This window comes from Lutjanus erythropterus, chromosome 3 (genome assembly GCF_056507025.1).
Source record: "Lutjanus erythropterus isolate fLutEry1 chromosome 3, fLutEry1.hap2, whole genome shotgun sequence".
Taxonomy (NCBI): domain Eukaryota; kingdom Metazoa; phylum Chordata; class Actinopteri; order Lutjaniformes; family Lutjanidae; genus Lutjanus; species Lutjanus erythropterus.
This window is the reverse complement of record NC_139319.1, coordinates 39,010,344-39,026,921: the sequence shown is the minus strand read 5'-3', so window position 1 is coordinate 39,026,921 and position 16,578 is coordinate 39,010,344. Positions and strand designations below refer to the sequence as shown.

General features: G+C 37.1%; 2 protein-coding genes across 2 annotated transcripts; one reads left to right on the top strand and one right to left on the bottom strand.

Moving 5' to 3' along the window:
- Positions 1 to 6,176: 6,176 nt before the first annotated feature.
- On the top strand, positions 6,177 to 7,163 carry LOC146330571 (trace amine-associated receptor 13c-like). Its single transcript, XM_084714208.1, has one exon. It carries the CDS (start codon positions 6,177 to 6,179, stop codon positions 7,161 to 7,163), a length of 987 nt encoding a protein of 328 aa, XP_084570334.1.
- A 1,420-nt stretch (positions 7,164 to 8,583) lies between these two features.
- Positions 8,584 to 15,244, bottom strand: nsmce1 (NSE1 component of SMC5/6 complex). Its single transcript, XM_084714199.1, has 8 exons — positions 15,239 to 15,244; positions 13,470 to 13,601; positions 12,876 to 12,997; positions 12,501 to 12,578; positions 11,344 to 11,490; positions 9,884 to 10,000; positions 9,089 to 9,215; positions 8,584 to 8,755 (listed from the first exon to the last, which is right to left on the bottom strand). Exons 2-8 carry the CDS (start codon positions 13,585 to 13,587, stop codon positions 8,721 to 8,723), a joined length of 744 nt encoding a protein of 247 aa, XP_084570325.1. The 5' UTR covers positions 13,588 to 13,601; positions 15,239 to 15,244; the 3' UTR covers positions 8,584 to 8,720.
- Between the last annotated feature and the right edge of the window lie 1,334 nt (positions 15,245 to 16,578).

The window sequence follows — 16,578 nt, the reverse complement described above, 5'->3', positions numbered from 1 at the left end:
TGTTAATCTAGCTTCATTTTCACTTAATAAACAATTGATCGAGTTACTCTGCAGTGTATGTCTGCTGTACATTTTGCAATTCACCTCATAATGTTGGCAGCAAACACTGATTTAATTCTTTTAACTATAACCAGGACAGTCCGCTCAGGACAATATATTGTTATAGATAATCTGGGTGACGCACAACTGAAACTTAAATATATAGAAGTAAAAATGAAAATGTTGCAAAACTCATAAAGTATCCGAGCATAAAACCAGTGCTCACATGGCAGAAAAGCGTTTATGTTCACTTTATGACATGGTTATAAACCGTGTCTCTTTTGAAGAAGATTTCTAAGAGCAGAAGCAGTGAAGTTGTCAAGGCCACTGAAGGGTGCACTGCTTTAACAACAGCGCCATCTAGTGTCTGATCAGCCTCTTACCCGCTCCAGCAGACGCTGAGCCCGACAACAGAGACATGGTGCAAGTTTGGTTATCAGATCTCACTGTGAGTTTTCATCATCAACACATGGCAGCACATGAACGATCTAACACAGGACTGTGTTTTCTCCTTTAGATAACTGGACGTTAATGTCTACTGATATGAAAACTAAACTTTAATAAATGTTTTACGAATATTTGAGAGTTGTCAGTTTTAAGATTATCAGTTTGAAGATGAAGACTTTCTTTTTTTAATAATAATAATAATAAATGTATTAGATTAATGATGCCACATCTCACCATCTAAAATACACAAGAGATAAGATGTAAGTAATTACATTATTAATGATGCAGGTGACAAATTTGATATAAATTATAGCCTACAACAGGCCTATTCAACTGGTGGCTGGTGAACCAGATACAGCCCTTTTGAATTTTTCTGTGGCCCACAAGAGGCTGTCTGCTAATCAGGCTAGCATGTGTGTGATATGATAAAATAATAAATAATAATAATAAAACTGAGGTACCTATCTCTGAGCTAATGTGAGACATCTGAACCTTACAATGTACGATCTGAACAAATGTGGTATTGGTTACATCTTTTTGAAGCACTTATGTGCTGTGATTGGCTGCAGCTGGATTACACCTGCTCCACGTCTGCTACTCACTCAGTCGAGCCTCATGTTGCATTCTGGGTTTTTCTCAATGGTAAATATGTTTTTGCTTGTCTTCTGACAGATTTCAGCAAGAGGTTTTATCCAATCACTTGTCGAGTGTTTTCTGAAAGTGCCTGCCCTTCTCCAAACAGTTTCTAAGGACGACTTCCCAGATGATTTTGTGTAACAAACCATCTGGCGTGTCAGGGTTTATTATCTACTTTGATATTCAGAGGTTTTACAATTATCTGAATCTTGTTTGTTTTGTTGTTGTGTTTTGTAGAGTTGCTGATTTTTAGCCTCTATCAACAGGACAGCATCAGACAGGAAATTGGGGAACGTGGGAGGAAAACATGGCTGCTGCTGAGGACTCAGCCTCAGTACATGAGGGTCATTTTGGTCGAGCTCCTGATGAAGCTTCTCATTGGGCTTTGAAACAGCTTTTAGTTCTCAAGAAAGCAGGAGAAATCTTCTTTTTGAAAGCTCCAAATTCAAAACTAAAACTTAATTCAGACATGTTTAGATGGTCTACATGAAGATGGTCACATACAATTCTAAAAGTCTTCAGCATGAATGCAACCAAAAGAAAAGGTAAACAAAAAAAAAAAAAAAAGCAAAACTGAACCACAGCTCTATTTTGATCCATTAAATTTAAGGTATTTTACTGGACTACTTTCAGTTTGGGGACAGGTACGCTTACTTACTGAGCTCTAGATTTAAAAAGCAGCTCATGACTACAATGAATCTAGAATGATCACCTCACAGCCACGTCTCCAACAACCAGTCAAGTTCCAGTTTATATCCATGTCTGTCCAGACTCATACAATAGTTGTAATGAAGATTTTTAAGGAATATAATAAAAGACATTCCTGTATTTTTTGGCATGATGGAAATTCTCACTATACATGTATGATTCCAGTGAATAATTTCCAGTGAGAAACATGCTGTCTTCACTTGGAGAGTATTTTTATCTTAAGAATTCCTAAGTTATGACCCAAAAAGGTCACAGTGACTTTTGACCTCAGTTCATCCTTCAGTCCTGGTGGACAAGTTCTGTCAGCTGCCAGGCAGAAGAAATTTGAAGAAATTCTGCCCATGTGTTCTTGGGTTATCACATTCACAGGAAGCCCAAGTGGATATTTGTGCCAAATAATGAAGAAGTTCTGTCAAGGTGCTCTTGAAATATCATGTTCACAAAAATGGGACGGACAGATGGACAAACCAAAGACATAATACCTTTAACCACAGCTGTTTTCTGTGTGGAGGCCTGAAAAGAAAACCTTTAATCCAGTACAAGAACAAAAGACTGAACAAAAGGTCCAATAACTACTGAACTGGTTCACTGCATTTTATGATATAAGCTGAAATTATACTATTAATAAATTGACGCATAAAATATGTATAAAATGTGTATTAAATTATTCATTCAAAATGTGTCAAATCAGGAAAAAAACTCAATTAATTGTATTATTAGTTGATTAGAATTGTGATTAAAATGCCTGTGAAGTAGCACAATAACGGAAACACAACTCATTACCAATAAAGACCCTGCATTACATTGTGCTTGAGGATACAGCAGTAAATATACATCACTGTTGTGTAGTCTGAAGAACATTTATAGTTCAGAGTAACCAGTTTCAATTGTTTTAACTATTAATTATATTTTATAAGCTACTGGTTGATTTTGGTGTCAAATTCTAAAACCATCAGGTAAATTTATTGTGGTACAAATATACAAAACTGCCCTTTGACATGTGGTGGGACCGAAATCTGTCACTTTTTAAAATTTAAATTTTACTTTTTTTTGTTCTGCATCTCTGTTCATTACTATTAGTTTGCCAGTACTTGTATTTTTTTTTGTATTTTTCTGTATTTTATTGTATTTTTGAGTTTTGGAAATGGAATTTTTGTATTTCCCTGCTCTGTATATTTTTTTATCATGCTTGCCTTTTTGTGTATATTTTTAATAGTGCAAAATAAACTAAACTAAACCAAATCTCCCAGAAAGAGACAGAGAAAATAAAAAGATAAAAAAAAAAACTCACATGCAGCAGTCCACTGTCTACGTCTGTGGCAAAAAACCTGGAGGGAAATTACAGGAAGAATCACAGATAATCACAATTGACAAAGTTGAACTAATGGAACTAAATATTGAAATTACTATCTGAAAACACTGTAGAAGGATTTAAGTTTTGTACAGATATTATTTAGGACCAACACACTAATCCAACTTATCAGTACCTCAGAGCACACATTAAATTCTACATAAAGAACAAACATGATGAAATGAAAACTGTGTTGTGTACCAGCGGGACACGTTCACACCTTGTAATAATGTTTGATAACACATTAAACCACAACTGAATTCCACTCAAAGGTGTTAATAAGCACACTCTAACATCAACACATGATGCAACCACATCCGCTTTTACTCATGTGAGTAAAACATGTTGTTTGTGGAAAGTGAAGAGCCACAGCTGAAAATTCAGTCTAACGTCAAACATTTAAAGAAAAAACTCATGAAACATATATATATATATATATATATATATATATATATATATATATATATATAAATATATACACACACACATATACATACATATACTCAAGATACACCAGATAGCTGAAGAAAAGAGTAAATGCAACTCTCGGCTATTCAACAACGTTATAGTAAAGTGATAGAAAGCTGAGCATAAACACAAATAAAACTCAGAAACAAACCGAACGAGAGTTTAAAATTCTACAGAGCAAACTTCAGGGTTTCTACACCTTTTCCAAAGTAAAATTCAAGCACATTTCAAAAACATTTCAAGGTTCATTTTCAAGCTTTTCTGCACATCACTGCTGCGATAAATGACTTATTTATATACATATACTCAAAATGATTTTTTAATTTCTCAATCACATTAAATTAGATGTTATTGTGCTAAAATTTGTGATACAATTCTATAGAAGAGTGACAAATTAAAGGAAAACACCCATCTGTAAGCCCTCACTTTTCAAACCTTCAGCATCCAAACAAACCTTGAAAGTTGATCTTTGACAAATAGTTTAAAATGAGCAAAATCCGCACGTAACAGGACATTAACTCGTGTGTTTCCTCAATGAGTAGAGGATGTACCACTAAAACTTAGAAGAAGAAGGGACCCAAAAGTGTTCCAAGAAAATATCCCCCACACCATCACACCACCAGCAGCAGCCTGAACTGTTGACACAAGGCAGGATGGATCCATGCTTTCATGTTTTTTACACCAAATTCTGACCCTAACATCTGAATGTTGCAGCAGAAATTGAGACTCATGAGTCCAGGCAACATTTCCAATCTTCTATTGTCCATTGTTCTATTGTCTTTGAGAATTGTAGCCTCAGTTTCCTGTTCTTAGCTGACAGGAGTGGAACCTGGTGTGGTCTTCTGCTGCTGTAGTTCATCTGCTTCATGGTTCGACATCTTGTGTGATCAGAGATGGTCTTCTGCATACTTTGGTTGTAACAAGTGGTTATTTGAGTTGCTGCCTTTCTATTGTCTTGAACCAGTCTGACCATGTTCCTCTGACCTCTAGCATCAACAAGGCATTTTCGCCCAAAGAACTGCAGCTCACTGGATATTTTCTTTTTTTCAGACCATTCTCTATAAATCCTAGAGATGGTTGTGTGGAAAATCCCAGTAGATCAGCAGTTTCTCAAAACCAAAACCAACAACCATGCCACGTTCAAAGTCACTTAAATCACCTTTCTTCTCCATTCTGATGCTCGGTTTGAATTTCAGCAGGTCGTCTTGACCATGTCTCCATGCCTGAATACATTGAGTTGCTGCCATGTGATTGGCTGATTAGATATTTGCGTTTACGAGCAGTTGAACAGGTGTACCTAATAAAGTGGCTGGTGAGTGTATATTTCTGACTTAATCTTTGTTTGTTTGTTTAGTACATCAAATGTCATAATGCCCTCTGCAATGTCCCAGAGCCCAAGCTGACTTCTTCACTTTGTGTGTAGTTAAAATCAAAATGAAGGCCCAGTTTAAAGACAGGTGTGGTCCAACCTTGAGTAAAGAGTACTCATGTAATCGTGCAGTAATGAGTAATGATCATAGATGGGGGTGTTCAGGGGTGTAAAATGAGCCCTTACCCTTACTCTTACTCAGACCACACCCATCTTCAAACTCGACCTTCATTTTGATCTCTCACACTGTCACGTAGACAAGATCTGTCCAGACAGACACCTGTCAAAATAGTTCCTGCTACAGTGGATGTCTCCAGGATCATATTTTGCCATGATGACACACACACACACACACACACACACACACACACACACAAGGTGAAAACAATACCAGCCTGGTAACTGCTCTGAGATCAGAGACCCAGGTATATCAGCATCATGACACCAAGGACTATAGTGCACTCATTTGACCAGCAGACTTCAGTTCCTGCACAGTGGTTGTGATTATACATGTGAAACACAACCACAACAGTGGCTGTTAGCTTACATGTGTGCATGTGTGTGTGAGTGAGTGCGTGGGTGAAGCTTGTCCGCAGTTAATCTTGAATTCTACTGGAGCGATCAGCCAGCACATTCATGACTGTACGTTGAAGGACCTCTGTGATTTAGAATTAAATGAAATTGAATGAAATTGCAGCAGGTGCTTCACCATCTGTTGCCTGGTAGTGATCTGCTCTCTACTGAGTGACCTCTTCCAGTTTAAGTGTCATAAACCCTTAGTCAGAAAACAGCTCATGTGTGTCTGGTGTCTATAACTTGTTACATAAATTCTTGTTTGCTGGTGTGATCAGTTAACAGACATGGATCCTTCAAGGCTTTCTGTAAGTTCATCTGACCAAAGTTTTAACAAAAAACTTTTCCATCAGTTGCATGAAAGAAAGTAATATGTTGCATCATGTAACAGTGGGATTAAAGGGGAGGAGGGAGGGTGGAATAAGCAGGGGGGAGGAAGATGAGGAGAAATGAAAGAAACAAAGAAGAGGCTGACAAGGGCAGCCCAGATAGTGATGAAGAGGAGGATGAGGATGAGAGATAAGTGAGTTGAACCATGTCTGCTCTGATCAGAGAGCTGCTGGAGCTCAGTGGGTTCAGTGCTGGATGATGGACGGCCTGGAGCTCTGCTACCCTCACCTCCCGAACACATCCTGCAGGGGTTTAATGCGTCCTCGCTCCGAGGCCGTCCTCCTCTACACGCTGCTCTCCTGCATCACCGTGCTCACTGTAGCGCTCAACCTGCTGGTCATCATCTCCATCTCCCACTTCAGGCAGCTCCACACCTCCACCAACCTGCTCCTGCTCTCGCTGGCCATCTCTGACCTGCTTGTCGGGCTGCTGGTGATGCCAGTGGAGTCGGTGCGGTTCATAGAAACCTGCTGGCTGCTGGGTGATCTCATGTGTGCTCTGTCTTACATTATCGGCTTCACCCTCACCTCAGCCTCTGTGGGGAACATGGTGCTTATATCAATTGACCGCTATGTAGCTATCTGTCATCCTCTGCAGTACCCTAGCACAGTCACTCGCAGCAGAATCGAGGTGTGTGTGTGTTTGTGCTGGGCCCTCTCGCTTTTCTACAATGGGCTGATCTTAAAGAACCATCTCAGGCAGCCAGACAGACACAACTCCTGCTACGGGGAGTGTTTGGTGGTGATCAATTATGTCTCAGGAACTGTCGATCTCGTGTTCACTTTCATCGGCCCCTGCTCAATCATCATTGTTCTGTATATGCGAGTGTTTATTGTGGCGGTGTCTCAGGCCCATTCCATGCAGTCTCATGTTACAGTCATTGCAGCAGGTAAAGTTACAGTCGCTGCAAAGAAATCAGAGAAAAAAGCAGCCAGGACTCTGGGTATTGTCATATTAGTGTTTTTGATGAGTTTCTGTCCGTATTACTACCCCTCTCTAGCAGGACAGGACATCTCAAACAATGCTTCATCGTGGGCCATCGTGTCCTGGCTGGTGTACTTTAATTCTTGCTTGAATCCGCTCATATACGCGTTTTTCTACCCGTGGTTTAGGAAAGCTATCAAGTTCATTGTCATGTTGAAGATACTGGAGAAGGATTCCTCACATGCAAATGTACTTTGAAGTCAGGGAAAGTTTTCATCTGGAAATGAGAGGCAATCAGCAATTTCATAATTGCTAAATGATCATCAGTTATCAAGCAATAGTGCAACACATTTGTTAGTTTCAGCCTCTTAAATGTGAGAATTTTCTGCTTTTCTTTGTCTTACATTATAGTAAATTGAATGTCTAACATCTCTAATATAAGAAAAAGGGGATCTGAATATGTCATCTTCAACTTGAGGAAATTATAATGAGCTTTTTTGTGCATTTGCAGCTATTTTCTAACATTTTCTATCAGTATCTTCTGAAGATACTTGAGGGGGGCTCCTCTCATGCAAACATACTTTAGTCACTTTATTCCTGACAATATAACCTGGAAATAAGTGTCACACAAATTAAACTGCTGTTGGTCATGTTAATGCAAATGCAGCAGGAGACATAAGTTATTTATTGTGTTTGATTTCATATTTTCTTTCATTTGTCCCTTCCTTTCTTTCCTTAACCAGCATGTTAGTCTGGAAATTAGGATGCAGCATCAGTCTAAGTCAGAGCTGAAAATTAAAAATAATCATAGTCAATAATAGTCAGCAGCTTGATGATCAACTAATAATCAGTTATCAAACAATAATAAAATATATTTGCTAATTTTCTCCTCTTAAATGAGAAAATTTTCTGCTTTCCTTTGTCTTCATTATAGCAAACTGAAACAGAACTACAATGATGAATTGAATAATCAATTGATTTAACTATTAAAACGATCCCCAACTATTTTATTAATGACCATTTTAACCATTTTCAGTAATAAAAAACAAAACAAAAAAATCTTTTATTTACATGTGAACTTTTTCTTTTTTCTTGACAGTAAATTGAATATCTTAAAAACAAAACATTTGAGGTCATATTATCTTGGACTTTGGGACATTTTTTATAGACCAAGAAAATAATCAACATCTTAATCATCAATGAAAATAATGCTTAGTTGCAGCCCTTAAATGTCTTGAATGTCTATTTCAGCTCTTATGAAATGTCATATGCCAAACATTGGATTATTCAGTAATGAACTGTTAGTTGCAGCCCTGGTGTAATTAGTTTTGCTAAACAAGTTGAACCTTTGTATACATTCGTATCATACAGAGAGAAAACATTCAGTTGAATGTTAACTGTAACTAACAGTAGAGTTTTAGGTCCACGTATAAAGAAACATAAATCTGTCTCTGATTTTTCCTTTTCTTCTCCCTGAGACTAAAACTGAAAGTATGTAAGATTAATAACTGAACTTGAGGAACAAACTGGAAGGAAAATTGTTATGCATCTGAATGTTTGTTTTCTTCCAGATATATTGTATGAAAAATTATCAGGGTAATAACAGGAATTAATTGGTGTTATTATTTTATTTTATTTTTTTTATTGCAATTGTGCAAAAATAAACATAATACAGACATTTCAGTGGAACATTTTCTCATTTATTTTTTCAAAAATAACAATAAAGAAATTTATATTAACAGTTTGGTTTATTACAAAGTTATGTTAAAAACACAAGACAATTTTAACAAACGAAAAACACACTTGATGCTGAAGTCATCTTCTGGACTGAGACTGGAGGCGTCGCACTTCTGGAATGAACACAACCAATAATATGTCAAACAAGCTGACTCTTATATTTTTATTAATATTAATGCACCCAAAGCGAGCATAATAAACCATGTGTTTTAATGATCAAATAAAAAGTGCGTAACATGCGTATATGGTGGACAGTGTAAAGGGTGTATATAAAAAAAAAAAAAAAAAAGCAAAAAGAGATTTATGCAAAGCAAAATATCATGTTGATGGATCTGGAAGGTGGCAGTTTTTTTTAAATAATTATGCACTGAAAAGCAGGACAAAGTGCATCTTCTTGTAGTCCAAATAACAACATCAAAAAACATCTATAAATAAACAATAATTACCAGGGATTTCATGCGGCCAGAAGTCGTCACAAGCTGGACACCGTGGCTCTGCCGTTCCTTTAAAGTACCTGGCCACACATGGGTTGTGTATTTTTATGCCGCACGTAGGATTCTCACAAATTTGGCACTGAAAATAAAATAATTCATTATTTGTATTGTGAGATCACTCAAAATGGAAGTAAAACTGAACCAAACAGCATCAATATTACATATGAAACTTGCTTGTTCTGTTGTGAATTCTTGGTCATTTATATTTATGCATTTTTATTTTTTATATTTTTAAGAGCAAGTCTGTGTGACGTCCAAAGCGATCCACCACGCTAAGATTCTCCCAACAGCTTAAAACAGCAAAATTATTTTGTTTATTTATTTAATAAAAAAACATTTATTAAGACATTTATAGTCTGCCTTTTAGTTACAATATGGCTGGTAAGAATAATTTTCTTATGAACAATAATAAATGTTATTGTGTAACAAATGTAGCCGACCTTCAAATAAAAAGTACTTCTCACTAGGGTTTTAAGGTGTGTATTTCACATTATTTAGCATGTTTTAAACCCATCAGTTTCCTGTTGACAGATGTTGGCTATCAAAAGCAACATTACCCATAAAGCACATCCCTATCTGTCACCATCAAGGCACAGCATTTCCACCTTTCAGTGGTCGTTTTAATGAAATGTTGTACATGGCGGGTTCTAGATGACAGAACTGATGGCAGGTAATTTTATTCAGGTATTTATTTATCAGAGGGATATAAGGATGGCAATATTTATGCACAACAGAGGAAATATTTACCTGGAAAGCGATGTTGTGACAGATGTGACACACTTTGACCTGGTCCTGATACATGGCGCGGAGATATGGCTCCATCTCTATAATACATCTGGTGGACAGAGTGTATTCACCCCGTTTCTGAATCAGTGAACAGAAATCAATTACACAACAAATAAACCTGGATGAGAATGGACGCAAGAAGGGTTTATAATCCTCAGAAAATACAGTCATGTTTCAGAGTGATAATTTCATCCTCTTCTACACACACCATATTGAACTACTGATGGTACATGTGGTTATTTTGTTACATATAGTACCTTTTAAATATGACTGAGCATAAAGCTTTGGTAAGCCTATTCATGCTTAACACAACAAGGTGTTAATCACCAGCATCACCAGTGTTAATCTTATTTGCTTTCTTGCTGAGGGTTGGATGAGAAGATTAATACCATCATTCCTTCATATCTTCATATTCTTGTGTGATCTCATGAAGCCAGCTGCCTCACGAGGTGATAAACGCACAGCTACAGTCAGCAGCCAGTTAGCTTAGCAAAGCAAAGATCAGTGATTCTCAACCCTCTTCATTTCTCTATCATTAATTAAACTGACAACCCTGGACTGACTGACATCATTTATTGATATTTCATATTATATTTAATGCATAACAAAAACCCCTCAGAAAAATGGAAACTGTACAGTTAAACCAAATATTGAGCGCAATCCTGTCACTATTGCATCAGAGATGAGTTTTCCTGATATTTCAGATGTTTAATATAATTCTCTGTATATATTATGTATTTTTTGTTTTTATTTAAATGCTCTTTAGTTGTTTCAATTGCAAACTTTTCTAATGCAGGATGAGGCTTTTTCACAGACAGTGACGCTCTGAGCATATAGCTTGTGTTCAGGTGTTCACTGTGCCCTCATCCTGTGAGATTTGCTTTAGTTTAAATCTTTTTTAATCGTTTTATCTTTTAATCCTAGTCCTACTGTACAAGTTAAAATGCTTTTATTTTACATGACAAAAAGAGTCAAAAAGAGTTCAAAATGACCAACGTGTATCGACTGACACAGGTCTTCATCAGGGTCAGACAGGAGTAACTTGCACACCTATGCTGTGTTACACTAATGAGTTGAGTGGGAGGGCAGTCCCATGTCATGTTGCAAGGCCGCTGGACAGACACCAAGTGTGTCAAAGTGAAAAAATGGGGGGCAAAAGGAAAAGAGAACAAGAAAAAACTTTCCTTTTTACTAAGACTGTTTGAACCATGCAATGAGCCATTCACATGAAGAATAAGTGCACCCCTTGCAAACAAAGAAGCCTTGTGACTCTGGTGATGGGAGTCCCTTGGTTGGGGCTATGAAATTGCCTCTCAAAAATCATATATTTTGTCCACACAAAAAGTACTTGCAGTCTGAAAATAAACAAAAAAAAAAGTTAAAATTGATTGAGAAATTCTGATTGTGACGCTGTGTTTTACCTCATTCAGCCATTTGTCGTGCACGAGTCGGTTCAAGAGGTGCTCCGTCTCGCTCTTCTTCAGTTTTTTGGTGGTCAGGGTGTCGGCGCTGTTCAGAATGTCAGTGGAGGACGCCTTGCCGTTCTCAGAGCCCACGATCAGTTCCATCTGAATCAGAGCAGCTCGAGTTAGTCGTGACACACTTTCTCCTGGGGAAAAAATGGTTTTATAGAAGCTCAGCACTCAGGTCCCACTGCCACTAAGGCTACTCAATTATGGCAAAAATCATAATCACTATTACCAAACATGATTATTCATTGATTTGGTGACATAATATTTTTATTATACTGTGAACTCTGCACTGAAAAACAAGAAATACATGGAAAATAAATGAAGTAAAACATATATAAATAAATAAAACAAACAAGTAAAAATAAAGATAAATATCACCAACTATGTTGTACAGCGTGTTCTTCTCTAGCCAGCATCGCTGAATCAAAAGATGTATGACACAACACAACACAACACAACACAACACAACACAACACAACACAACACCGCTAACCAGGTGATTCTGCTCATTTATAATCACACATAGAGCTGATAACCTCATGGATTTAAGACACAAACTTTTTAATAAGTTCCTGGATAAACAGACCGCCACTTTAAAAAAATCAATGCCCCGTGAGATTCCTCCTGCCTGTCTATGTGTGTGTGTGTGTGTGTGTGTGTATGTGTGTGTGTCTGCTTAGTGCACACAGCTCTGAGTCAGCACTGTAAAATGCGTCTGCTAGTCTCCCTCCCTCTCTCTGCTTAAAAAAAGTTGACACATATGTGGAATAAGCAGCGAACATGTAAGTCAACAATGTCCTATCCTGCCATGCTGGTTTAGTTTTACCTTTCTTGTTGACCAAAAGCGGCCTTTCTGCTGTTCTCTACAAGCTGTTTCAAATTCAACCAACACAAGCTGAAACTGAAACTGGGTGGAATGGAAAGGTGCGCTGCAATTACAACACAAGACAAAAGGCAATACGCCACCACGGCATGCAGCACAATAATGGCTTTATTTCAATTATCTTGTTTTAATGATCGTGGGAAGACAAAATCAAGACTTCAAGTTGTTCCTTAAGATTTATTAAAGCGTCTTTGTGGGATTTTATTCTGTGAAATTAACTCACTGTTTTCCCGAACAGCTCCAGCTCATTGTCAGCATAATCTGATGACATCCTGGTGACATCGGTCTCAGCCATGTTTACCTGAGCAGGATTGAAGTGAAACAGTGATCAATAACAGCTACTGTGGCTCAATATGCTTTTAATGCATATTACTTTCTTCTGACACTATGCAAACTGATGCATGTAAAAAACATTTTTCTTAATTGATTATGTTGACATGCGTTATGTTCCACAGCCTGATATCTGTGTACTGCCATGCAGGTTCTTGTCCTGTGGCAAAAACTACCAGCACCAAAATTACTGTGAGTTTAAAATAGTCACTAACAAGGTAAACAGGTCTGACAATGCAGGCCCAGTACAGGAATCAAACCCACTAACCAAGGCGTAATACTGGTGACCGTTGTCTTCAGACATGCCTTTTCTAATCTGCATGAACAGGGGCTGTAGCTTTGAGTTGATGGTATCAATGAAATCATCCAGTCTGTCAGGGGCGTGCTGTGCTGCAAAAAACAGAAAGAAAGAAAGACCACATTTGTTAGACTCAAAAACAGAATTTTACTTTGTCATGTTATTGACTTAAAGGACACAGGAAGTTGGGGAGTATAACAAACACAATGGAAATTATTTTAAGGCCTTTCTTATTGATATTTCAATTTCTGTCAAATTTAACATTTTCTAAATGTATTATGAGTAAATTACTGACCCAAAAGTTTTTCAGTTTAAAAATATAAAAGGCAATAAAAATATTCAGTTGAACTTCAAACTGTGAAAACAATAATAATAATAATAAAAAAAAGAAGACGAACACTTTGGTTGAGAGGACTTCTTGTTTAGAAGAGTAAATCTATTCTCATCATTCAAGGTTGTGCACAGGTCTTGACCTGCTGTATGAATCCTGTCTCCTGATACAGAGGTCAACTCTTGACTTATCCTGGATAATAACATCAGTAACTGTTAAATAAAATAACTCACTGTTGTGGGTTTCACAACAAAAATAATAGAGTTTCTTGGCTGCTTGTTCATCGACGATGCCACTGGCCATCATGGTCTGTAGAAACCTGCGATGGCTGTCTCCCATCTGTCGTGACATGTTTCTGGACTGACCTAGACACAACGGAAAGTACAGCCTGTTAAACCCAACAATCAAACCAAGAGACACAGTTACCCCCTTCACAGCTTGCATTAAAATGCATATAGATTTTTTTTATACTTTATTTTGTCTAAATGTGAGGTTCCATTTTGAAATGTAACTGGGTAAATAATAATCAGTGGCATTAACAAAATGAATAAAGAAAACACAAAAAAGTGAAAACACAAAACAAAAACACTCATACACAAACCCTCAACAAGGTTGCCAATATTATATCAGAAATACTAAAAGGTGAGCATTAAAATGTATTTTGGTTGGTTGGTAGGACGCTGCTTGCTCGAAAAGCGGGAGTGCAGTTGTAGTAAGTTTTTATGGTCACACTGACTCTTGTCATGCTGAAACTTTGTCTGGGCTGGAATTTTTCAAAATGGGAGTGTGCTCTTTTCACTCTTTCTCTCTGGATAAGGATATCCCTATAGCTTGTAAATCTCAGATCTTGGTGTTCCTATATAGAGCCATCTGTAAAAGACAACTGTGTAACTGTAAAGTTTGTAGATTTTTTTTAGCTTTTCAACTTGTTTCTGTAGTGAGATTGTGATTATTTGACTACAGAATCCTCTATCTGCCATCTCTCCCTCACAGAAACCTTTATGCAAATTGATGCACAATTACATCATTGGGCACGTTTTGTAAATAGTGCTGCCTATTTTGATTACAGAAGAGTTGGCGACACTGATCCTGATCAGATCTCAATGTAGACACCGGAGACACATTTTAATACCAGGTGTAAATTATTGGTTTAAAGCTACAAGAAGAAAGTTTTAACTATTTATAAAACAGATCTAGCTATATGATCTACGGAAGTTGGATATTTCTATTTAGTTATTCTTAATGGCTGCCACCAGGTCGGATTCTCCTTGACATCAGATGAAACAGGCCTGTGTTCGCATTTTCCCTGACAAATTAAAAGAAGCAGGAGATTTTCCATAAGCCACTTTTATTTTTGACGTTACATTTTGTGGTTAATATGGTGGAAATTCTACCGCTTTTGTCCAGAAGGGCCTCAAAAGTCAACAAAATATGAAAGTTCCTTGTAGCAGCTTTAAATCATATGGTAGATTAAATCTGTACAGACACATTCTAATGCAAGGTATAAAGGATGCGTGTTTTTGGTGAGAGCAATCAAAATATGAACAAAGCAAAAAGAAAAACAGCAATTCTACTTCAGCTAGCTAGGTTAATATTAGCTTGATATCCCGTTAGTTTGCCTAATTCTACATTTTACCTGACAACCACACAGGAAAAGTATTTCCCATGAACATGGTTATCACAATAAAGACCATGAACAGACACATCGGCGTCTAAGCGGAGTTAAAAATGTTGGCGTTACAAATCTGCGATGGCTTGTAACTTCGTATCAACTTAATCGATCTTATAACAGTTACGGTGAGTGTAAAAAGCTAAAGCTAACGTTACAGGGACCACAAGTGTTTCAACAACCCTAACATCAGCTAACTGTTAACTGCGCCAACAGGGAGGTTTTGTCAATTTACGGCAATTCTCAATTATCTGCAGTTTAGTTATACGGCGTCTCAACTTCTGAATGCTTTGCAGAAACGCTTCTTGCATTAAAATAAGCTTAACAACTTACCAGCAAAGTTATGAGTTTGCCGCGTCTCCTGTGTTGTTCTTCCGTGTTTTTCTTCTTCTACGCCTCCTTCTCCGGATTTCCGGTAGTTGGCACGTTTGGTGAATTACCGCCACCCGCACGCCACTAGAGTTATACTGTAGTCTGTATTTTTCATGAGTTTTTATTTTTATTTCGGTTTAGAGTTTAGAAATCACTTCCATTTAATTTAATTTAGTTTCCAGACAGTTTTAGTTTTATTGTTTAAAAGCATTTCGTTTTTGTTCATTTCAGTGTTTGTTTCAATTTTTTGTTTTTATTATTATAATATGGGTGGTAATTGTTAGGAGCAAGATGTAAGGGATAGATATTAGATATTACAGTACAAACACAACTGACTCACAAGCTAGTCATTCCAGTTTCAATAAACCTTCTCCTGCCTCTTCATGCTTATTGCTGTGAAAGATTTGACCAAACTGACAGACTAAAACTTCAGACATTTCCTGTAAATTATTTTGTATTAGTTTTGTAGGCACACAATATTGTTTCAGCTTTAATTTTTTTTTTCAAAAGCCTGATTTTTGTTTTAATGAACTAAAATGTTTTCACACCCAGGTTTAGTTAACTATAATAACTTGTAACATAATAAAAGTAAATCAATTTCTCTCCAAACACTACTGTGTAATTTCACTCACGCTTATATTAATAGCAATGTAAACTAAAGTTTTGTAAATTCTCATGTAAATCTAATGAATTGCTGCCTTGTGCTCCAGTCTCTAAAAGGCAAATGAACAGTAACAGTTGTGGCATGAGTTGTGAGGGTCTTGATCTTGTTTTTACCAAAATGTTCTCCATTTATGTTGATTTCTTTTGGTCATATGATGACTTTATTTGCCAAGCTTGGAAGAGAAGACAGAATATTTTTAAGACCAAGCTGTAAAATAATCTGTAATTTTGTCATATTTGAACACTAACCATATTGTTCCTGTATTTTTGACCCATGAGGATTGGGCACTTTGTATACAAAACACAAAAATGGTTGGCACCCAGTTCTTAGTTTGGTCAGGTTATTGTGTGCTCAGGCTTTGTGGCCTCTGTTGTGTTGCTTTGGCTTTTCCATAGAATAAAACCTGCTGAGCGTGAGTATTTTCCCCATCAGCCCTGTGTGCTCCTGCAGCTCCTGCCCATATTAAACCTCACACAGTGGTGTGCACTGAGTCCATTTAGAGGAATAACAATTTATATTAATTTGTTTATACTGTGTGTTTAAAGGGACGGTTCATATTACAGCTGAGACAATCAGCAATTACTGGTTTCAGTAAGAACCATTCCAAATACTGCAATGAATGGGCGACTCCAATGTT

Bases quoted from the DNA above. Each gene is read 5' to 3' on its own strand.
- LOC146330571 (XM_084714208.1), top strand. From the start codon at position 6,177: ATGATGGACGGCCTGGAGCTCTGCTACCCTCACCTCCCGAACACATCC.
- nsmce1 (XM_084714199.1), bottom strand. From the start codon at position 13,587: ATGTCACGACAGATGGGAGACAGCCATCGCAGGTTTCTACAGACCATG. The intron at 11,491-12,500 runs GTGAGTTAATTT...GCTCTGATTCAG, and splicing joins TGGAGCTGTTCGGGAAAACA to ATGGAACTGATCGTGGGCTC. The intron at 9,216-9,883 runs GTAAATATTTCC...TTTTATTTTCAG, and splicing joins GTCACAACATCGCTTTCCAG to TGCCAAATTTGTGAGAATCC.